At 41.8% G+C, this 24,006-nt stretch overlaps 1 protein-coding gene across 7 annotated transcripts in view; it reads left to right on the top strand.

Annotated features, from left to right (window-relative positions):
- The window catches only part of PUM1 (pumilio RNA binding family member 1), a 50,010-nt gene that overhangs the window by 14,017 nt on the left and 11,987 nt on the right, over positions 1 to 24,006 (top strand). For 3 of the 7 annotated variants that reach the window (XM_081868680.1, XM_081868677.1, XM_081868678.1), the window contains exons 3-12: positions 504 to 572; positions 5,419 to 5,527; positions 6,107 to 6,285; positions 6,952 to 7,118; positions 9,442 to 9,712; positions 10,557 to 10,650; positions 12,685 to 12,801; positions 19,000 to 19,151; positions 21,717 to 21,855; positions 22,027 to 22,170. In XM_081868680.1, the coding sequence (XP_081724806.1) occupies positions 504 to 572; positions 5,419 to 5,527; positions 6,107 to 6,285; positions 6,952 to 7,118; positions 9,442 to 9,712; positions 10,557 to 10,650; positions 12,685 to 12,801; positions 19,000 to 19,151; positions 21,717 to 21,855; positions 22,027 to 22,170 (1,441 nt within the window). The remainder of the gene's footprint in view (positions 1 to 503; positions 573 to 5,418; positions 5,528 to 6,106; positions 6,286 to 6,951; positions 7,119 to 9,441; positions 9,713 to 10,556; positions 10,651 to 12,684; positions 12,802 to 18,999; positions 19,152 to 21,716; positions 21,856 to 22,026; positions 22,171 to 24,006) is intronic. The other 4 variants (XM_081868683.1, XM_081868682.1, XM_081868679.1 and 1 more) reach the window with 3 other exon arrangements.

Raw genomic sequence — 24,006 nt, 5'->3', positions numbered from 1 at the left:
CTTTTTTATCATTGGTACTTAAGTGGCTGACAGCCCACATACACACATTGCTGATGGTTCAAGAGAATTACTAATAGCTGAATTCTTCTAGCTAAAACTTGGTAGAGGATGTTTCATTAGTTGCTGCTTTAGAATGGGCAGAATTATGGAAGGCTTTGATTATTCTTTTTCAATTTTATTAATATAATCTGTTTTGGTTGGCTATACGTCCAAAAATTCCCATTTGATTTCCTTTGTGTCTGCTAAACCTCCTTTTCTCTTATTAACTTGAATATATAAATATGCTTTTTTGTTCTGCTGTTATTAGTTATATCGGTATGCATTTGTGTCCCCCCCCTTCAAAATATGTTTACTTTACAGACCTAATTATGTTCTGCAAGTCATATGCAATTGCTTATATGTTGTTTAGAATTGGTGTACAATTGTTCTGTCTTTTAGTTTTATAGGCCATGTTGACAACGCGTCTTTCACCTGTTTTTCTTGCATCTTTCAATGTTTAATAGGTTCGATCTATGGATGAATTAAATCATGATTTTCAAGCACTTGCTCTGGAAGGAAGAGCTATGGGAGAGGTAAGTGAACATATTTTGTTGCATCTCTTTCTTTATTTCCTCCCAGATAAGCCCAAACAGTGTCCCATTTTCTCTTGGATACTCCTCTGGCCCAGGCCTGTTTGTCTTTTCAGAGATGGAACTATAGAAGGTGCTCTCGTGTTATTTTTTGAGATGGAAAACTCAGTACTGTATACAGTGGTGCCTCGCAGGACGAAATTAATTCGTTCCACGAGTTGCTTCGTCTTGCGATTTTTTTGTCTTGCGGAGCGCGGATTCCCCGGGTATTAACGGTTTTACGAAAAAGGAAGCAAACCCGCAAGACGTTTTCGTCTTGCGAAGCAAGCCCATAGGGAAATTCGTCTTGCGAAGCACCTCGAAAAACGGAAAACCCTTTCGTCTAGCGAGTTTTTCGTCTTGCGAGACATTCGTCTTGCGGGGCACCACTGTACTATAATGTCCAGGTACTATATGTTTTGCTTTCTCTCCCCCCCCCCCAACCTACATCTATGCTATCTTAAATTGTGTAGGAGGTCTGTTTTTTGTTTTTTTGCCCATGACTGCTACAAAGCAGGGTTTGTGATTTAGAACTGATTCTTGAAAGAGAGGTGGATATTGCAGAGATTTGAGATGATCATTTGGTGCTGCAGTGTAAATGAAAAATGAGCACTTGAATAGCAGCAGTGTATAGTGTAGACCATTCTTCCCCAACTTTGGCTACCCAGATGTTGCAGAACTACAATTCCCGTCAACCCTGTCCAATGGCCAAATAATCTGGGACTGAAGGGAGTTGCAGTCCAACAACATCCAAGATTGTGAAAGACATTAGGGATGTTCCACCCTGAGTAATGAATGCAGGAAGCTGTCTTATGTCAGGTCAAAAAAAATTCTCCATCTAGCTCAGTATGAGCTACTCTGATCATACCCATCACCTGATCATTTAATTGGAAATGTCAGGAATTGAACTGGGGATCTTCAGCATGATAAACGTGTTCTCCAAATAATAAATGCTGTGAATCCATATTTATTTGCATGGTGGATGAATTAAGACCAGTGTTCAAAATTAGCCAGGTACATTTTGCATCTGATTATTGGCCACTTGCAACCAAGTGAAGCAATCTCTGCCATTTTATGGTGCATGCCTTGGGATCATTGGATCTTGACTTGTTTTCACACACTAATACCATATCTTGTATAATTCTACCGGTTATATTTTATCTGCACAATCAGAATGAATTTCAGGAACCAAAATGCTTTTTCTGTGCAGCCTGAGCAGGAGCAGTGAATGAAGTTAATAGCTAATTAGTTTGTCTGCACTTTCCCCACCTCACTGCCCTACTCACAGTTGTGAAGAATATTCCTACATTATGAATGGTCCATGTCACCATTAAGAAAAAGAGGTAGGAATAGGCCAATATTTATGTGGACTATCCCTGGATAAAGTTGGCAGAAGTTCTTAACCTAGCTCAAGGTTGCCATCTGAACTAGCCAGATGTTTAACTGATAATCAATCACAGCCCCGTTGATCATTTGAAAAATACAGATCCTTACGCTATATATGAGTCCACTTTAGAGACCACTTTTGGTTGTGGGGCTCAGAAAGCAGAGTACATGTATATGGGTTTTTATTCCGGAAATAATACCAAAAAAGCAGGAGATTATATGAATAGAATATTCAAAGATGGCTCATGAAGCCCACACAATCCTCCATTGTCCATTCTTGACGCTGATATTAAAGAAAATCCACTGACTGATTGCAAAATGCTTGTCTAAGAACCAAGTATGCTAACTTAATTGCTTCATAATTGGATAAAGGATATAATCACTCTAATTAAAGTAGTTGCTAGTATGCCCCTGAATATGATTCATGTTGACGATGACAGTGAAATAAGTAACAGGAAATTAAGTAGTTCTTTGGCAGGAAACAGTGGTATATGCTGCACTGGAAGATTTGGAGAATTAATTTTGATTGAGTAGGGGGAGAGAACAGGGCAGACTCACAGTTTGTGATCCCCCCTCTGCCCCTTAAAGGATCTAAATGGCATGATCCAGCAACCTTCTAATGTACTAGCTTTTACATTTGCCAGCACTGAAGAGCTTTGCACATACATAATTATAGAGTGAGTGTACAGATAATGGCAGCCCAAAATTTCACAGTGAGGCAGACTTACTAGCTTGCCTCTCGATTGAATTCATAGAAATGAAAAATCATAAATAGAAATTGCTCACTAAGAATGTCTCTGTTGTCATACTGCAAAATTTAGCACCTGAGAGTCAGCAGTTTAAGCTAATCATGGCATGCAAACACCTTGTATCATTGAAATTTATGTAGCCCCTCCGATAATCTTTTCCATCCAAGAAACAAGTGAACTGTCAAAAAGTCTGGGCCTGTAGCAAACAGCTGACTCCATGGTATAGATATCTCGCCATGGAAATAGTTTGGCAGAGAGTATCTCACCCTAAGAACGGATGACTTGGATTACTTCATGACTTAGAATACCAGAAAAAGAGCAGCTGGTTGGCTGGGGAACTGAATAACTAAGCTGTCAACCCTGTAAGCAGTGAATAAGGTTTCCAGCCACCTAACTAAATGACTAAATAGTTTTATCTATTTTGAAAAACCAAACAATACCAATATTTATTTTCATGATGCTATCTGAATTAGTCAGCTTGGAAAAGAGATTGCTAGGGAAATAATAGTGAAAAAAATAAAATGTTTGAGGTTTTTTACTTTACAGTCAAGCAGTATATAATTTTTATTTAAAAAATAAAATGTAATCATGAATTTTAAACACAACAAACAGTTGGTTTTATATATAAGCTGGGAAAGGAATAAATATAGCAGACCAGGAAGGGAAGCAAAGTGTTCCCAAGGCCTAAGAAAGGTTTAATAAGATAGTGAGCGAATATTTATTCAGGTTCACAGCCTTAATAGCCAAGCTACTGCAATTCAACACACCTTGAAAAATACCAGAAGGTGTTTTGTTTTTAATAAGCCAGATCTTGGGTTTGATTTGTAAAACTCTGGCCCCTCCATGTGCCATGGTAACGGTATCTTTCCTTTGAAACACTGCATAACCCAAGAAGACCGCAAGGACTGCATTGTCAGTGCTTTAATTGACTCTGATTCAGTTTGGCATACTGTGAGCAGAATAAGTGAAGCTTGATTCTGCCCTTTATAAAGATGTTAAATAAAAAATAATGAATAAAGGCAACTGGTTAATGGTAGAGTGTGGGAGGTAGACTTTCAGGATGTATTGGTGTTGTGCAAAAGGAATAGAAACCTGCCAGGACCTCAGGGCCAGCAGTCTCCATGTTTGCCAATGGAAGAGTCATTCTCAGAAAGATTTACAAATTGATGTTGTTTATCACCAGCTAAACGTACACAGGAAAACCATTCTGACATATATTGTGGTAGTTGTGATGGAAAGGTGCTATGCAGTTGGTAAAATGCTTGGTTTGTGGCATGACAACGCCTCCCTTCACTCTGCCACAGCTGTTTCCCAGGTGTAATCATACCATGTAACTTACTCTTGTTCTGAGCGTATACAGGGCCTGAGTTAGGCTGGTATGGATCTGGGAAGGCTTTTAGCTGGAGTTCATACTATCTCACTTCCTTCTAATAGCAAAATCAGCTAGAGAGTGCCAATAGAGTTGTAGCCAAAACAAGACAACTGGGGACACTAGAGAGGGCTATCAGCATGTTGGAGGGGGGAAAATAACTTAATAATCCCCCGTCAACCCCCCAACCCCAGCACCATGTGTACTAATCATGCTAAGTGGGCACAGAATGCTGAATATGTATTAGAGGGGGGAAATCGAGAAGCAGATTCAGGGATGGAATGGAGTTTCCTGTAGACTAATAATAATAATAATAATATAATTTTATTATTTCTATCCCGCCCATCTGGCGGGATGGTTTGGTTGGGTGGTTTTCAACAGAACTCTGGGTGGTTTTCAACAGAACATTAAAAACAGAATAGAATAAAAACAGATGTCTTCTAAAAGTCGGATAGTTGTTTATTTCCTTGACATCTGATGGGAGGGCGTTCCACAGGGCGGGCGCCACCACCAAGAAGGCCCTCTGCCTGACTACCGCTGGCTAGCATGAACACTGAGCAGGAGCACTTCACATTGCAACATTTTACTGCAGATCCCACTTGTCAATTATTATTTGAAAGGTTCTAATATGTGCTGGATCATGTATGTATGGAAATAATGAAAAGATAACCTGCCTACAGGCTCACATGTCTATACAACATGAGGGAAATGGGACTTGTTTTTCCTGTTCAATTGTTCATCTCCTGACTTGTTAAACCTAAGAACAAAGGAGAGCCCCACTAGATCACACCCAACAGTCTGTGTAGTTCTGGACCCTGTTTTCCAGTTTGCTGCTTATGTGGAACCTAGAAGCCTCCACCTCATTTTCTCCTTCCTCTGGTGCTTCCATCATGGCTTAATGAAACTGGCTATTAATGTGTCGGTTTTATAACCAGGATCCCCATTATTGTGCTGGACAGGACAGAATAATAATGCATTTGCCCCCTTTCCAGAGCTAGATCTCTTCTTTCACTCCACAAATTTGTTTTCCCATGTGTCCGCCAGCCCCAAGCCAGCCCCAGAGGTTCAGTTCTTCTGGATATTTTTGGATACAGTATTTTTGGTCTGGATTGGAGAGAGAGCAGCAGAGAGAGCTTTTAAAGGGTGTTTAGAGAGTGTTTCCCACTTAACACAATTTGTGCTTCTGCATACATGGGCCTGGAACATAACCCCCGCATAAGTTTGGGGAACACCTTTACTAATATCTTAGTTATTTCTTAAAATATAACCTTTAAACATGCGGTATATTTCTCATTTTGTTTTACAGCAGCTTTTGCCAGGTAAAAAGTTTTGGGAGTCTGATGATTCAAGCAAAGATGGACCAAAAGGAATATTTTTGGGTGATCAATGGAGAGACAGCGCTTGGGGGACATCAGGTACCTCAAACCATCACGTAAATCATTTGGAGCAAGTTTTTCTACTCTTTTCTTTTCTCTCTTCTTCACAGCTCCTTAAAGCACTATAGTAGAAACATTTTAGAAAAGAGGTAAATAATATCCCTAAACAGTTGTACAGTACAGTTAGATATGCAAGGTTCTCCTATTTAAAATTTGTTTAATGCAGGGCTTTGCTGATCTGTCTGTGTTTGTGGGGGATGTGGAATGGACAGTTGAGGACAGGTCTAGCTCTCTTTGTCACTGTTTTCCCGGGTTCTGTGGAAGGGAGCAACATGAGAGAACGAATGAAAATTACTGGAGAAAGATGTAGATAGTATCCCATGAGTAATTACAAGGCAGATCTTGTGGCTGCCGTCTTCATCAGTTACCAGATGTTAGTTTGAATTCTGCATTTTCTTGAAGTCTGTAGTTCTCTCCCTCCTGTTTTCGCCTTACTTTTAAGCTGTTCAGAGGAAGTTAGGAAGCACATTGTCTGAAGATGCACAGTAATCTAATGCTGAGCCCCTTCAATTTTGCTGCTGATATATGTATAAATATAGCCATTTGTTTTTGTTGCAGATCATTCTGTTTCCCAACCAATCATGGTTCAGAGAAGACCTGGCCAGGGTTTTCATGTGAATAATGAGGTTAACTCAGTGCTGTCCCCACGATCGGAAAGCGGTGGACTTGGTGTTAGCATGGTAGAGTATGTGCTGAGCTCATCCCCGGGGGATTCCTGTCTCAGAAAAGGAGGATTTGTAAGTATAGTGGATGATATCTGGTGTCACTGTCTCTAAACCATTATGTCTGTTCCTGTTATGTCCAATACATCATCACAGTTTTGGAACAGTTGGGAATCTATTACATTCTAAATGCCCAAAATACAAAGCTGATACAGGATAGTTTTTTAAAGGGACGGGAAGTGAACAGAGTAGCTAGGCCCAGAAGTGAACGTCCAGTTGCTTTTTAATGATAGGCACTGACAGTTTATTCAACAGAATTAACTCTGAGTAACTTACCTTATTAAGATCAAGATTGTATGTCACAATTCTGCAGGAATGCAGAAAAAGTGCAGATAGGTGCAAAATTCAGCCTCCTGAGCTTGTATCTTTTGTCCTGAAGAAAAGGATAGTTCTAGGTTTTTATGTGCAAACAGGTTCTGAAGAAAGCTCAAAAGTCAGAGCGGCAGCTGAGTAGGGTTTCCATTATGTGTGCACAATTGCATTCACATGAACGTGTGTTCGGGGTGGGGATTAAGTGCATCAAAGATGCCGCTATAAATTGCACAGTAAAATAAGCAACAGCAGTAAAGCTGAAACAGATTTTAGGGTGATGTCAAATGCTAATTGTAAAATTTCTTGATTCAGAGGTGTGTGGTTGTTTTTTAAAAAAGAAGACATTGTGAAGTGCTATATTTTACACAGGGGCCAAGGGATGCGGAGGGTGACGACAATGACAAAGGGGACAAGAAAAATAAGGGCACATTTGATGGTGATAAATTAGGTGATTTGAAGGAAGAGGGAGACGTAATGGACAAGGCAAATGGATTGCCTGTACAAAATGGAATTGATGCTGATGCAAAAGATTTTAGGTAAGTATGTACCTATATGTGAGTCCAAAAAAGTACTGGAACTGTAATTTGGAAAGCAGTAGAGCAGAAGGGAGGAATTGGGTTTCACTTGGGAGCTGCTAGTTGTAATCAACATTTGTTTGGTGTTCCTTTGAGATCCGAAAAGAACACATTTTTGCTCACGCAGGCCAGGCTGGGTTCTCTTTCAGCTAACCTACTTTCTTCCCATCTGACGGCTTCTCCACACCTTAGAGGTGGCTTTTCAAGGGATACAGTGAGTTGAAGCAGGAGGCAAGACAATGCTATGCTGTCAACAGAACTCTGCTTATGACTCAGGGCTAATGAATAATCTGTGTTAAAATATGCTGCTGTGGTTGGGCACACTTTCCTATAGTTAAGAAAAGGGCAGTGACAAAATAGCAAAACAAATGCAACTTCTGTTGATGAAAGCAGCTGTGGGTTGCAGTCTCCCTGAGCAGGCCCCTTTATAAATGGCAAGAAACAATGGCAGGGTGCCACAGGGTTCTGTCTTGGGCCCAGTCTTATTCAACATCTTTATCAACGACTTGGATGATGGACGCAAGGGCATCCTGATCAAATTTGCAGATGACACCAAACTGGGAGGGGTGGCTAACACCCCAGAGGACAGGATCACACTTCAAAACGACCTTGACAGATTAGAGAACTGGGCCAAAACAAACAAGATGAATTTTAACAGGGAGAAATGTAAAGTATTGCACTTGGGCAAAAAAAATGAGAGGCACAAATACAAGATGGGTGATACCTGGCTTGAGAGCAGTACATGTGAAAAGGATCGAGGAGTCTTGGTTGACCACAAACTTGACATGAGCCAACAGTGTGACGCGGCAGCTAAAAAAGCCAATGCAATTCTGGGCTGCATCAATAGGAGTATAGCATCTAGATGAAGGGAAGTAATAGTGCCACTGTATTCTGCTCTGGTCAGACCTCAACTGGAGTACTGTGTCCAGTTCTGGGCACCACAGTTCAAGAAGGACACTGACAAATTGGAACGTGTCCAGAGGAGGGCAACCAAAATGGTCAAAGGCCTGGAAACGATGCCTTATGAGGAACGGCTAAGGGAGCTGGGCATGTTTAGCCTGGAGAAGAGGAGGTTAAGGGGTGATATGATAGCCATGTTCAAATATATAAAAGGATGTCACATAGAGGAGGGAGAAAGGTTGTTTTCTGCTGCTCCAGAGAAGCGGACACGGAGCAATGGATCCAAACTACAAGAAAGAAGATTCCACCTAAGCATTAGGAAGAACTTCCTAACAGTAAGAGCTGTTCGACAGTGGAATTTGCTGCCAAGGAGTGTGGTGGAGTCTCCTTCTTTGGAGGTCTTTAAGCAGAGGCTTGACAACCATATGTCAGGAGTGCTCTGATGGTGTTTCTTGCTTGGCAGGGGGTTGGACTCGATGGCCCTTGTGGTCTCTTCCAACTCTATGATTCTATGATTCTATGATTCTATGAAACATGTTTGGGGATGGGTAATGAGAGGCAATACCTTGGGGAAGGGTACAGTTGGTGTAGTACAGTGTCTAGTATATATTTGAATAGGGAGAACACTTGGTGAATGAATGCACCTTCCATTCACTAGAAGCTGAACTTTTGCAGCAGGGAACCTTTTCTATGCATGTAAGCTCCCTGTGTGGTTTACACCCATGATCTAAGTAGGTATAGGGCAACCTGCACAAGTAGAACTGCTTTCCCTGCATGAAGCAGGCTACAGGGTAAAGGAAATGTGATACATCTGGAAGGGGTGGAGGGTGACGGTAACTGAAGAAGAGATACGGAATCAAACCAAGGAGGGGGTGAATGATTGGGGCAGGCAAAATATAGGCGACAAAGCCCACAAACAGTGGCTGCAGGGAGGATCCTCTGTCATCGCCCCATTTCCAAGTGCAGGAGAAGAGAGAAGATTGCCATATCTGATGGGTTGGGGCGGTAAAGGGTGCTCTCCAAGCTGAGTGTTGCAAACAAATTTATTGGCAGCTGTATGAAAGAGAAGGCAAGGTCTTTAAAAAACAACAACCCCAGAGTTTTAGATGTAGTTTAATAGGGCAGATATTGGGGATAAGGTGGGAGACAAGGGAACTCTTAACAGCTTATAGCAGCAGCAACAACAACAACAATAGATCTACAATACAAAATAGCCAGGTGATGGTGGTGAGTTATTTGGTGTTTCAAAAAGATGGGAAGGGGAAAAAGACACAACTCAAAAAATTCATTTTAAAACTGTCCTGCCATTGACACTTATTTAAAATATATATATAAGAATTTTGCTCTGAGTAACTGTTTTGTGATGCTTTTTCTTTTTCGTTAGTCGGACACCTGGTAACTGCCAGAACTCTGCAAATGATGTGGATCTTTTAGGGCCAAACCAGAATGGATCTGAGGGCTTAGCCCAGCTAGCTAGTACGAATGGTGCCAAGCCTGTGGAGGATTTCTCCAACATAGAGTCCCAGAGTGTTCCACTGGATCCCATGGAACATGTTGGCATGGAGCCGCTTCAGTTTGATTACTCTGGCACTCAGGTACCTGTGGATTCAGCTGCAGCAACTGTGGGCTTATTTGACTACAATTCTCAACAACAGGTAGATCTTGCATTGATTAATATGGATCCTCCCCCCCCCCCCTTCTGTCTCCTGCAGGGCATGAGTTTGCACACACAAACCTCTGCACCTGGAATAACCTCTGTGTACTAACCATGCAACTTTTTCTTTTGATATGTATAAAACGGCTGGATATCCCCATCCCTTTCCCCCTCCCTTGATATTTCTAACTGCTCTGGGCACTTGCACTATAGGTTAAGCATATGGGTTGTGCACTTCAAAGCTAGGGTCATCATAGCTGAGGAGCTTACTCTGCTCAGTAAATGAACATCAGCTTTGGTTTGCTGGCTAAAGTGTAGGAGGATCCATGTAGCGAGAGCTAGTTTATAGAAGTGTATATTTTATAAAATATTATCCTGCGTTTGCTTTCCACTTCATTCTATTACTGTAAGATTCTTCTGCACCCATTCGTTGCACAGTCCTTTTGTGGCAGGAGCCACAGCTGCATTCTCAGGAGGGTCATGAAGTAAGAGAAATATGCTGCTTAGCTCTTTGATGACTGCATACAGAGTTCTCACTTGGGACGCCCCACCCCCCTCGCAGCAGGCATTAGACTGGCGGAAAGTGAGAAAGAAATATGAGAGTAACTCTAAGCAGATTGTGACCCTCTGAGGCAACGAGGTGCTAACATTCATAACATTAACAGCACTGGATTGAAAATAACCTGCCAGACACATTTTGACTCTTTTCTGACTAGGCTTTAATTGGATGACCTAGGCCTGGTGCCTACCAAGTTTAGCCCAGTTGGAGAAAAGTTCACACAACTACCTTTCAACTGAGAATTTTAACTGAGTTGTAAAACACATCTTTAAATTTGATTTCTCAGCTGTTCCAAAGACCGAATGCACTCGCTGTTCAGCAACTGACAGCAGCACAACAACAGCAATATGCATTGGCAGCTGCTCATCAACCGCACATAGGTAAGTCTTTCAGTCCCTTGTTTATCAGTAGAGTCCAGGTTGCCTTCTGTTGATCATCAGCATTTCTCCAAGTTTCTTTCAAAACAGCATTCATTTGTTTTGAAAGGGTAACGCAAGGGGTAATATAGGAACTTGGGTTGGTGGGATTGGGGGTTGGAAAGGTTTGAGATTCCACTGTTTGTAACTCTGGCAGGGTGTGAGCATCACTCATGTCTAGCAATGATGACACTCTTGCCCTCACTGAGAACATTGGTTCTGTAATGAGAGTTTTTTTAAAGTACTCATTTGCTCTGAGCCAGACATGAATGGGCTACTTGCAATATTCAAACCAGTTGTAGTTAAATAATTCCGTGTTTTTCTCCTGAAAGCCCTCTTTGAATAGACCCAACAACGTGGATTAGCAATGTCCATTATTTCTGGTTCTCCTAACAAAACTGGTTGAATACATTCTTTGTTACCTTGCTCTCACATTCTTTCCTTTGCACCATTAGAAAATGGATATACATGTAATTGCTTATATGGGCGTTTGGTCGAAGGGCAAACGTCCATATTTGCAATTAATAATGAGAGTTGAGTAAATAAGTAATTCCTGGGTTTGACCCAAACACTGTAAGTAAGAATAATCACTTCCACCTCCAGGGTTTACATTCCCTTTTAAATTGTGATCAGTACAATTTTCCATTATAAGAGCTTCAGTGTTGCATTATATTTATTTTACGCTAGATTTTCAAAAGACCATTTAACCTATATTTTGTAATATTTATATATGTTGTCATGCATATTTTGAAATGTATATGCAAGGGCATACAGGCATCTGTTTGCTTGTTTTTTCCTTCAGTTATTTTGTTTTGCCACTTAATATTCCTTGCATTCATTGTTGGCGTCCCAGAAAGGGATATGTGGATGCCTAAGAGAAAAGTTCACACCGAGAGCTTTGCCCCCTAACTTCCCTACAGATGTTCTCTCCTGAAGAGGCAAGCTTCTCTGTAAACTGCACAGCTGCTTGTCTCCGAGGTGCAAACAGCTTCACAAGAAAGCATGCCTCACAGTGTGCACATATTGTGTCCCCATATGGTGTCCCCCTGCTTCTTTTTGTATCCTGCCAGTGTGTGTATCCTGTCTGTTTTAGGACTTCCTACTTCTCCAGTCTATTATTAATATGCCTTTGCATTGTTCTGAATTCTTCTAAGAGAATTCTCAGAGTCACAAAGGAAGATACACACACATGAGTAATAAGGTTCTTGGTAGAAGTAGTTAGTGTGATGCTAGTGTGATGTTTGCTGTGACTAATTTCCAGATATTCCTGGAATAATTTTTGTTTTTATGAAGTGGTTTTAATCTTTTCAATTTCACGGCGTCCCAGAGCTGACACAAAAATCTAGGAAGCTTTCAACATCTTACAGCTGAACGTGAAAATTTGTATATTGTACATGCTCTCATCTGATTAAAGAAACCTTGGTCAGTAAATTGTATCATCTTCAGTTAGATCTGCAGATGAGAGAAAAACAACAACATTGTTCTAATGTGGCCTTCCACAACCTGGTGCCCCCTAAATATTTTGAGCCATCATCAAAATCATCCCTGACAATTGGCCATGCTGGCTGGAGCTAATGAGATTTGAAGCCGCAGTAACATCTGTAGGGCACCAGGTTGGGAGTTACTGTTCTAAAGGGGGGGGGGAATGCTCTCCTTTTGAATGATGTACACATGTATTACAACAGGCATTCTCTTACAAAAGAGGAAGGGCATGACTCCTCCAAGACATCACTTGCCACCTTCAGTTCATGCCCACCAGTTAATCATGGCTACCTTTTTAGTCAGTGGAAATTAATAGACTTAAGAGACGGCAACCCTAATCGCTTGTTTTCTGAGTGAAGCTTCTGACTTTTACAGCTCAAATTTTAGACCCGTGTCTTTTTCCATGATAGATAAGTCAGCTCAATCTCCAAAACACGCACGCACACACGCAATCTTTCACACACACTCACGTTTTGATAGGGTTGCAGTTCTAGTCAAGTTTGTTTTTACTGACAGGTATGTTTTCAGCAGGTTTAGCTCCTGCTGCCTTTGTGCCCAATCCGTACATCATCAGCGCTGCTCCTCCAGGAACGGACCCCTATGCGGCAGGGCTTGCCGCAGCTGCAACATTAGGTGAGATGCTTAATGAGATGTATGGTTATTTTTAAAAAATATATCTATCTATCTATCTATCTATCTATCTATCTATCTATCTATCTATAATGCCTTAAGTTTGGGGAATTTCCTGCTCATGGGTGGAAAGTTTTTACACCTTGCAGTAGAGCACTGGATGAGAAAGCATGAAACTGAACCCAAAGATGTTTTGCTTCTGCAGCACAAGTAGCAGCATGAGAACAACGGTAGAACTGACCTGTTATAGCACCAACCTATCATAGCGCTGTTTTTCTTCTCATGGTTGTTTGGCTCAATTTTTGCTACTGAACACCATGTCAAAAGTTATCCTGTGAATTGGGGTCATGTAGGTCTTACTTGCATGCAAGGGCTCTTGTGTTCGAGCGTCTTCACAGCTTAAGCAGCTGAAACCATAGCAAGCTTAAGATAATAAAGGGAAGTCATACAAGGCTTGGACAGCTGGGGTTAATGCTCTTTCTCCCCACCCCCTTTACTGTATACTGTTGCACTTCTGTGGGAAGGAAGTATCCCCTTTCAAAATGAAATATCAGATGGATGTCCAGCAGATACGCAACGTTGTCTAAAGCATAAGTTAGATTGTATGCGTTCATCAATATTCTCTTGCGAAATTGGTCTGGGAGATGAGAAACTATAGCAGGATCGCCATGGTACAGGGGATTTTTTAATAAAGGGCTTGTGATGACATTTTCGTAACCACGTTTTAAATATTGGGGCACGGGGCTATTTTATTTGTTATACAAGTGTCTCCCCACTTAAGCACAGGTTATGTTCTGGGCCTCCGCGTGCATAACTGAAATGAAGTGGAGAGCATCTTCTAAAAAGCCTCCAGTTGCTGCTCTCCTACTTTCCCCAATCCAGGCCAAAATATCTGGAGTTGAAGCTCTGGGGCTGGCCAGAGGCTGGAGGGTGCATGGGAAAGTGGACTATGCTGCTGCTGCACTACCCTGAGTGCCAGCTGTTAGGCGGGAGGCTGAGCAGCTGAACCTGAATTGGAAATAGAAAGAGGGAGCACATGATTAACTCCACCTATTTCTGCCCCATTCTGAGACAGCAACAGTTGGGAGGCCATTTCCATAATTTTTGGAAAGTGGAGGTGTGAAAGCATGGCACTTCTCACATGGCTCTGTCCCAAAATGTGTTTAAATATAGGAAATTTCATGGAACATGGCCAAGGACCTGGTTACTTGAGCACCACCATGGGATGCTGTTGTTATGTAGAGTTACCATGACATAGGCCAATCCCATTATCTCAGGCCCTATTTATCTTTATATCAATTGGTTTACTCATGTCTAGCAATGATGACACTCTTGCCCTCACTGAGAACATTGATTCTATAATGAGAGCTTTTTGTAAGTACTCATTTGCTCTGAGCCGGACATGAATTTTCACCTATTTGCAATATTAAAACTATTTTAAGGAGATGCATACTTTTATCTTGAAGCCCTCCTTGAATAGATGCTGCTGGTGGTTTATAAACGCTGCTCATTCTTCTCTTCCCTTCTAGTAATACATATGTTACTAGAGAAGCATGGAATTGGAGTTATGGGGAAGGGGCAGTATAATGGCAATACAATCTGGTGCCCACCTTTTAGAGCTGGTGGGATGGGTTGTAAATGTGTGACGTGCTGATCTGTCATCTTTTGACAATGAGAAGTTTGTGCTGTCATTATGACTACGTGGGAGATTTTGTGTGAATGCCTAGAGTAGTGGCTTTGGTTATTTGGAGCCTGGATGCAAACTCCTGCTCAGCCATGAATCTTCAGCTTGTGTGTTAGTGTGGTGTAGTAGCTAGAGCAGGAATGCAGAACCTGTGGCCCTCCTTAACTGTTGTTGGACTACAACTCCCATCATCCCTATCCATTGGCCATGTCAGCTGGGGCTGATGGGAGTTGTAGTCAAACAGCACCTTTAGGACCACAGGTTATCCAGCTCTGGGACAGAGTGTTGAACTTCAGCTAAGCAAGCTTGGGTTCAAATTCCCACCAAAATGGAAGAGCAATATTTTTATCCAGGATAAAAGAGGATGTAGAACTATTCATATACCTTTGAACTCCATGTAAGACAGATGACAAAAGCATGTAATGAATGCATGCAGTAAGTTCAAAAGCATGCTTTCAGCTTCTGTCTACTGATCTCTTTTCTTTTTCTGGCCAGGAAAAACCAAATTATCAACTCCCTCTTTAGAAACAGTCAATGCAAGCTAGTTACTTAAGTAAATTCAAATTACATTTTTCGCTCCAGCATACACATAAACATTAATTCGATACTCTACACAGCTGGTAACAACAGCTCATTTAATTAGAGACTGTTAACACCCCAGTCAAACACGCAGGTAATCTGAAAAAAAATTGCATTGGCAATTCATTTATCTAGCCACAGATGGGGGTGGGAGGAGTTTGATTAAAATCTAGGTGATTTTAAATCATGGTTTAAATTGCCATGGGAAAAGTACTGATCTTTTATTCATTTAATTAAAATCAAGCTTTCTGTCTAAACTTCAGATAACTTCCTAAACAAAAGTTGCTTGACATAACCTGGTCTTATGGATCAAGTAGGGGCTTTTGTCTGCATTATCCAGGCAAATGTTAACTGTATAACAAAAAAAATGTTTTTCACTGTTTTAGCAAATGGCACATTAAACATTGTCTGTTTAATAAGCTTTATTCACAACTTGTGTCAAATATTAGTGTGGTAGCTAGATGCTAATTACTCCACGGAGACACCCTTATTTCAAAACATAGATTTCAGTTTATGAATATTTATGTCTGTCTAGAAGCCAAACAATAACATGAATGTGTTTATTTTTCTTCTCTTGGAAAAGCACTGTTTTTGTTTTTAAACTACATCATGGGTAGTTAGAGGTTGTAAGATAGGAGAATAGGATCACCTAGAGATTAAACAGGCTTAGTGGATTGTCTTGGATAGGTACAGGATGTCCTCTTCTAAAGTCATATTCTGGATCCCAGTTTCTGTGATGAGTGACTAGTCCCTGACCTCCAATATCAAACTGATGTACATAAGAACAGAAGAAGAGCCTGCTGGATCAGGCCAGTGGCCCATCTGATCCAGCATCCTGTTCTTACTGAGACAGACTATATGCCTGTGGTGAACAGGCAAGCAGGATTCGAGCACAGGAGCATTCTGCCTTCTATGGTGTCCAGCAACTGGTATTCAGAAGCATTGCTACCTCCTAACTGGAGGGCAGAGTATGGCCCTTATGGCAGGAAGCCATCGACAGCCTTCTCCCCTATGAATCTGTCAAATCGCCTTTTAAAACCATCTAGGTTGGTGGCCACCAGTGCCTCCTGGGTGAATGTGTTCCATAGTATGTGGTGTGTGAGGAAATACTTACTTGTATCTGTTCTGAATCTTCCAACATTCAGCTTTTTTGGATGTCCAGGAGTTTTCGTATTATGAGAGAGGAAGGAAAACCTTTCCCTATCCACTCGCTCCATGCTGTACATAATTTTATAAACTTCTATCGCGTTACTTCTTACTCACCTTTCCCCCAAAATGTAAGATGTTCCAAATGCTGCAGTCTTTCTTCTTAGGCAATTGTTCCACCTCCCATCATTGTGGCTGCCCTTTTCTGATCCTTTTTCAACTTGACAATATCTGGTTCGAAGTGAGGTGACCAGAACCACCGTACACAGTATTCCAAATGAGGTTGTGCCATAGATTTGTGTGACGGTGTTATGATACAGTGGTGCCCCGCAAGACGAATGCCTCGCAAGACGAAAGGGTTTTCCGTTTTTCGAGGTGCTTCGCAAGACGAATTTCCCTATGGGCTTGCTTTGCAAGACGTAGCCGCTAAGCCGCTAATAGCCGTGCTTCGCAAGACGAAAAAACCGCAAGACGAAGCAACTCGCGGAACGAATTAATTTCGTCTTGCGAGGCACCACTGTATTGGCATTTTTATTTTCAGTTCCTTTCTTGAATTTCCTATCATGGAATTTGCCTTTTTCAAGGCACACCAGGTCGGCATCTCCATTGAGCTGTCTACTGTGACCCCAAGGTTTCACTCCTGATCAATCACTGCCAGTTCAGACCCCATGAAAAAAAAAAAAAAAATTGGGGGCCTGAATGCATCACTTTACACTTGTTCACATTGCTTTGCTTTTGTCATTTTACTGCCCACTCAGTTTGGAGAGGTCCTTTGGAGAGCTCTTTGCAATCTCTTTTTGTTTTAACAACCCTGAACAAAGTATCATCAGCAAACTTGGCCGCCTCATTCCTCACTCTTAACTCTAGATTGTTTATGAACAAGTTAAAAAGGACAGGTACCAATAGCAGTCCCTTGAGGACTCACTTTTGACATCTCTCCATTCAGAGAACTGTCCATTTATTCATTCTGTTTGCTTCCTGCAACTTAACCAATTCCTGATCCACAAGAGAACGTCTCCTTTTATTCCTTGGCTGCTAAGCTTATGCAGGAGTCCTTGGTGAGTTATTTTGTCAGAAGCTATTTGAAAGTCCAGCTATTGTTTATCAGCCAGATCACCTCTATATCTATATGCATGTTGACAGTCTGTAAATGTATATTTTCTTTCCCTGTGATCTCTTGTTAACAAGGGAAAGACCTTTAGCTCAATTTGTTTAATATTGAGCGCTGTGTTTGACAGATGGCCATTCTTTATAGTTTTAAGTCATTATATGTGTAGGCTTCACTTCTAACGCATTGAGTCAAACTAGGCATAACATTAAATGTGTGAATGCATTTAATATGTATTTTACTTCAAATGTCTAAAATAACAGCCACATGGGTGGAAGGTTAACCCTTTTCTCCAGTGCTACAGTCCGAGCAAAAATCCCATTTAGAAGAGCTATAATTGATCTCCGGGGGGGGGGGGGGGCGGCGGCTAGTTTTTGGCAGGACCATGGCCTTTTGCTGACAACCTTACAATCTTGCTCCTCACTGTTGCCATGGGGGGGGGGATAATCCTAAAAACAACAAGGTAATGATCCCTTTCCACAGCTATTATTTTAGATGTTTTTTTAAAAAAGACACATTAAGGACATCCATACACTTTACACCATCCCTTAGTACTGTGTTTAGATTTCATTTCCCAGGCTATTCTAATTAAATGAACATGAGGTGGTTATGTTTTAAAAATAATAATAAATCAAAACCAGATTTTACTTCAAAAGATTTTTTTTTTTTGTCTCTTGTTGCCCTGAAAGATTTGGGGAACAATTGGAAATTTGTGGCTTTCTATGATAAACTGCAAGAAAACATCAGGGACTTGTCACTTTTTCAGTACCTGCAATGTAGCATGTTTATAAATAAGTAGATGCTGAAATGTCACCGGGCAGCAGTTTGGACAAGCAATAGCCACAGAATGATACAAAGCTCTGCCATCCAGCACCTTTTCAAAGGCTGAATTGGGAACCAAGCCAGGCTAAACAGCAGCATTGGAGGGTGGTGGGGGAGCAAAGACCTTTCCAGTGAAATGGTTGAGAGAAGAAATAACAATACAAGTACAGCATGGGGTGCTTCAGGTTTTTAAAGACTGAAGAAGGCTGCTGCTGAAAAGTGCCCACTTGCTGGCTGAACAAACTGTAGAAAAATGGCATAAATTGACAAAATGTGCTTGACCATGAAAAGGATGAGAGACAAATGGGACTTGTATGATGGTGAGCTGGTCAAATGTCAGCAACAGAAAAGGGTGTGAATGGCTAGAAAAAGCTGCATTTTTAAATTTCTGTATGAGAACGACACACACAAACACACACACACACATATTCACTCTCCACCTTTTATTCATGCATCTCAAATAGGGGTAATGCCAGCAAGGCATTGTAAATATTTGCACCAATAAGACAATCCTGTCTGTTAGAAGGTTTAAAGGCTTAGTAGGAAAAGTACATACATTACTTCTGAGTCAACATACAGTGATCTGAAAAGCTTTATGATCTAGAATAGCTTTGCTAGGTCCAAATTAGAACTTTTCAATTGGATGAATGGGAAGCACAAGCATCTTAGGTGAAATACTTTATCTGAGCAGGTGGATGATGTTCTTAAAGACTTGCAGTGTTCTTTCTGCCGAAAGTGGCAGACCATTGGAAATGGAGGCTATAGGTTTGTTATTCCACTGCCCCCTACTTCTCGTGTTCTGTTAATGAATTACGCAAAAGCACCAGCAGGAGATAAAGTCAGTCCTCTGTTGATATTTTAGGTCCTGCAGTTGTCCCTCATCAGTACTACGGAGTGGCTCCCTGGGGAGTATATCCTGCCAGTCTCTTCCAACAGCAAGCTGCTGCTGCCGCAGCTGCAACAAATTCCTCAAATCAGCAGACCGCTCAGCAGACGCAGCAAGGACAGCAACAGGTGAGCCCCTCTGCGCTTTTGCACCAGCCATTAATTGGCCTGAATCTGCAGCCTTTTTTCAGGCACAGCTCTTTTTTAAAAAAAACACACGAGCCTTTCTTGCTGCTGGAAGGGCTGAAAAGAGGAAAAGGAATTGTTGCCTAAGGATTAAAGTACTTAAGCTGCCCCTGCTCCCTTTACATATGTCCTAGTTCATCTGCATAACTTGGGGGCCAGTCAAGAAGGAGGTAGATTCTCTGTGATGTTTTCTGTTAAACCAGCAACAGAGAACCTGTGGCCATCCAGACACTGTTGGACCATGGCTGTGATCATCCCTAACCACTGGCCATGCTTGTTGGGGGTAGAGATGAAGTGGGAGTCCCAATAATACCTGGAGGGCCACAGGTTCCCCATTCCTGTCTTAAACCCATATTAGATGCTCCCAAAGTATTGGGTGACTTTGTGGTGTTTTGAGAGGCACAGTTGTTGGCTGCTGGGTAGATCATCTTTAGCGACTCATGTGGAGTTCTGATTTCCAGGCTCCAAAGAATCAATGGGCAAATTGGAAAAGGGGCAAAGGGGCCTTCTGAGGCACCTAGATATCACAATGCAGTTGTGTTTATTTCATTAATGTGGCTGCTCCATTCACACACAAACTATAGAGGAGGAGGAGTTTATCTTTTTTGACATCAAGGGGAGCATGCAAATGAGGGGAATTTAAATTATGTCCCCTCTCCATACCTTGCTGAGCTGCATTGCTTCAGGCATTTTTCCTCTGCAATCTGTCTCACTTCCTGTACTGAAGTTGAGCTGGTCAAAAAGTGCTTGAAGCAGTGCATCACAGTGTGGAAAGGACGAGGAGCTAAGATACGGTTTCACTTCCCAAACCTGCATGCTGTATTTCATGTAGAAAAAGAAAAAGAAATTGACTCCCACATCTAGCTTTTTATGCGAACAGGGCAGAAGCACAAATGAATATACACGGTTGCCCTTTCATGCCTAGTTTGCCTTGGAGGGGATTTAAAGGCTCTTCATCTGAGCACAGACTTGAAAAAGCTGTGGACGCTTCCTCCAGGGAAGAGATGAAATCTTTGAGGTGGAGGTGGCAGCAGAGGGTGTGTGCTGACAGTTTGTAAACCCTTAAGACTTGAGTCTGACAAGAAGTGGGTTTAAAATTGCAAAATGTAGCTTATGGTTACATTATAGCAAAAACTTCTCAAGATCAATTTAGCAAATCAGAATCCATTTTTTTCTGAACTTGCTACAAGAGACTACTGCAGAGTCAGTGTGTTGTAGCTGTTAACAGTGTTGCAGTAGGTTTGTGGAGACACCATTCACATCGCAACTCAGCCTTGAAGCTCACTTTTGGTGACCGTCGGCCAGTTGTAGTCTCTCGGTGTAGCCTACCTCACAGGGTTGTTAAGAAGATAAAAGCATGTGAGAGAGGAGGGGAGAGGGTTAATTATACCACTATCTTGAGCTCCTTGGAGGGAAATATGTAATGTGAAAGTAATAATAAACAAAAATTCTGAAAGTTGCTCCTTAATCAGGGTTTGACAATGGTCCCAGTATTAGGGACCATGGACCTGGTAGGGTTGTCTCAGACATTTGGGGTAGGTTGGTGCCTGTTGTGCTAGTGTAGCATCAATGGAATAGGTTACTGAAAGCTGGCAGGTAGAACGTGTTTATGTGTATTTGTGTATAGTAATGGAGAAGAGCATCTTTCTTTGGCCACACCAGTTGTCCTCAAAGGTCTGGCAGTGATGACACTCTTGCCCTCACTGAGAACGCTGTTCGGTAATGAGAATCTTGCTTTGTACTCAGGTGTGCTGAGCTGGACCTTCTTAAACAGAAAGCAGCAACAATGTTAAAAATTGCCAGTTTCTTCCTTTGCCCATTGAAAATGCATCCGTCCCCTTTTTGATATATCCAAGACAAGAGTGCATATTTAGGAATATATTTTTATAGCATGAAGAAGGTAATAAATTCTATAGCCATTGCAAGACCTCCCTTGGTAAAACTGAAGTAAGATACAGTAAGTTTATTGCTATTCATTGCCAAAGGAAGTTCAGGCTGTATTTTAAATTAGATCAGCTTCCAGAAGTTTGTAGAATTGTGGGCTTCGGTCTGTTAATTTGTCAATTAGTCCACACATTTTGGCAGCGCTTGGTAGCCAGTGTTTGTTTTTTCCTAGTAACCAATGAGGCTGCTTTTTCACTTCCTGCTCTATGGCAGCAAAGTGAGTGTCTTCTAATTTGTACTTGGTACCCTACAAAGTTGTTGGTTTTTTTATTGGGAATGATTAGTGGAGTGTGTGTGTGTTTGCAGTCCCCTCCAAACTATGACGCTGATGTTGAATGACAGCACAGAATGCAGACGAGCTATTTTGAAAGTGGCACCCTTTTGCTTCTCTGTTCTGCCATTGAAAAGCCATTGGAATGTATGAAACCTTTGGTGTATACTAGAGGCTTTTCCTGTTGCTTGCCATAATCAAATTTGCAGTAGCCACTGGCAGTCATATTCCCAGACCACTGTGGCTAACCAACTATAAGGATTGCATAACTCCATTTGCTTTCTGTGCCTTAGGTTCTCCGTGGAGGAGCCAGCCAGCGCCCTTTGACACCAAATCAAAACCAACAGGGCCAGCAAACTGACTCATTAGTGGCTGCAGCAGCAGTGAATTCGGCTCTTGCTTTTGGGCAGGGGCTGGCAGCAGGAATGCCAGGTAGGAGCTTTTGGTTCCTCGTAGCAGCAGATCTTCCTAAGCTGTAAAAGGAGCCTAGAATTTTTCCCCGGGCGGTGGACAGCGGGCACATTGGGGGCATTGCGTTTAATATACAGTAGAGGGGAGTGTTATGTAAAGTCTCTAATATGATTAACTGACCTGTTTTTGTAGGTTATCCAGTGCTGGCTCCTGCAGCTTACTATGACCAAACAGGTACTCTTGTGGTGAATACAGGGGCTAGGAATGGCCTAGGAGCTCCGGTACGACTAGTGGCCCCTGCTCCTGTCATCATCAGTTCCTCAGCAGCACAAGCAGGTAAGTCTCCCTATAATAGTTAGGGAAGCAGTGATTTCCTGTAGTTCCGTATGTTCATGATTGATACAGTCAGTGTATTAGAAATCCAGTGAAGCAATGGCCCTCCTATAGAATTCAAATTATATTGAACATTGAAGGTGGTGTCTTTTTACTTGTCTAGGAGGAAGGCACAGCGCACACTAAACTAAAAAGTCACAAGCTAAAGCTTTGTGGTTCAAAAAACCTGGCTAAAATAAAATAGTGTAGAATTATAGAGTTGGAAGGGACTGCAAGGGACATCTAGTCCAACCCCCTGCAATGCAGGAATCTTTTGCCCAATGTGGGGCTTGAACCTACGAGCTTGAGATTAAGAGGCTCATGCTTTACTGACTGAGCTGTTTCGCTTCTTCCCACACCATTTGGCCCCATCCCAGGGCCCAGCCAGAGCAGAAAATGTTGCAGCTGTGATTTTGACTACCCTCACAAATGTGAAGTCAAGAGTATGGGCAATATTTCTAGACATGATAAATCAATGTACATAAGAGAGGATGGAAAAGGTGAGGCCTTGATTTAACCTTAAGTGCTGCCCAGGATCCTAGTGTAAAAGCAACTGAACCACTTTGTGAGGAGCGCCATCAAAAGCTGCATCAGTGTGAGCGGTCAGTTGTATACACAGTCTAATACAGTTACATTTAATTTTAGAAGAAGGGATGTCTCAGAACAAGGGCAGTAATTTTATGGAAAGCTGAAAAAAAGACAGTTGGGAGGTTTTAAATCCTTTCATTACATCCAGAGCTTATTTAAGATCAATACAATAAAGGCTTACGTAAAATGTATACTGCTACAAATTGGAAATGGCAAAACACAAAGCAAGTACCTGAAAATGTTGGCGTGATTGAAAAGCCAGAGACGGTAATAGGCACAAATGTTTCCTGTAAGGCAGCCTTCACCAACCTGGAACCTGGTGCTTTGCAGATGTTTTGGAAACATGGCTCATTTCCAATGGGATCAAAGAGGATTGTAGTCCAAAACATCTGGAGAGGGGCACCTGGCTTAGTAAGACCACCAGAGGTGAAAAGAGCACAAACTGGCAAACAACATGCCTTGACCATAAATCAAGCCAAGATGCATTAGCCAATTGCTAATGAGAGAGAAGCTAATAATAGTTTTCTTCATATGCATTAGGAAAACTGCCAGAGAAGCAGCAGGACCATTAGACAGACGAAGTGGTTTGCCAGGAGAATAGCAGGCAACCTAGATGAATTCTTAGCATCAGAATTTGCAGCAGAGTTCAGAAATGCATGCGCCTGAGCCATTTTTTCCTTCCTGAAGTAAACTTGAAGGAAAACAGAGAAAATAGTACATCAGGACTCCTGGCGAGAAGTGAATGCATGTTAATAGTCTATTGCAGTAGACTAGGTCTCCTGGCAGGACTTCCACACCAAGCCTGGCCCATGCATTGTTGGTAGCAACTAAGACAGGGGTGGAGATTGTGGTGCCTTCCAGATGTTTGACCACAACTCTTATCAGCCCTAGCCAGCATGACCAATGGTTGGGGGTAATGGGAGTTTGTAGTTCAAAACGCATGGAGGGCAACAAGATGGTGAAGGCTGCCATAAGCCAAGGTAACAAAAATAAAACTCCAACATTTTTAAAAAATTCTGTATCTCGGGGTTTTTTTTTTAACGTTTTACCTCAAATTGAAATTAAAGGCACACTTGTGCCTTCAGAGATCTGCTTCTTAGCATGCTAAAGAGTAAGAGCTGTTTATGCTCTGAGCAGCCCAGCAGTGCTGCCTCCAGCCTGGGATGGGGCAAGCTCACAACTGATAACAAAGGAAAGGAGGCAACGCTTGAT

This window comes from Podarcis erhardii (genome assembly GCF_964252035.2).
Source record: "Podarcis erhardii genome assembly, chromosome: 7".
Classification (NCBI taxonomy): Eukaryota; Metazoa; Chordata; class Lepidosauria; order Squamata; family Lacertidae; genus Podarcis; species Podarcis erhardii.
This window is presented reverse-complemented; position numbering and strand designations above follow the sequence as displayed.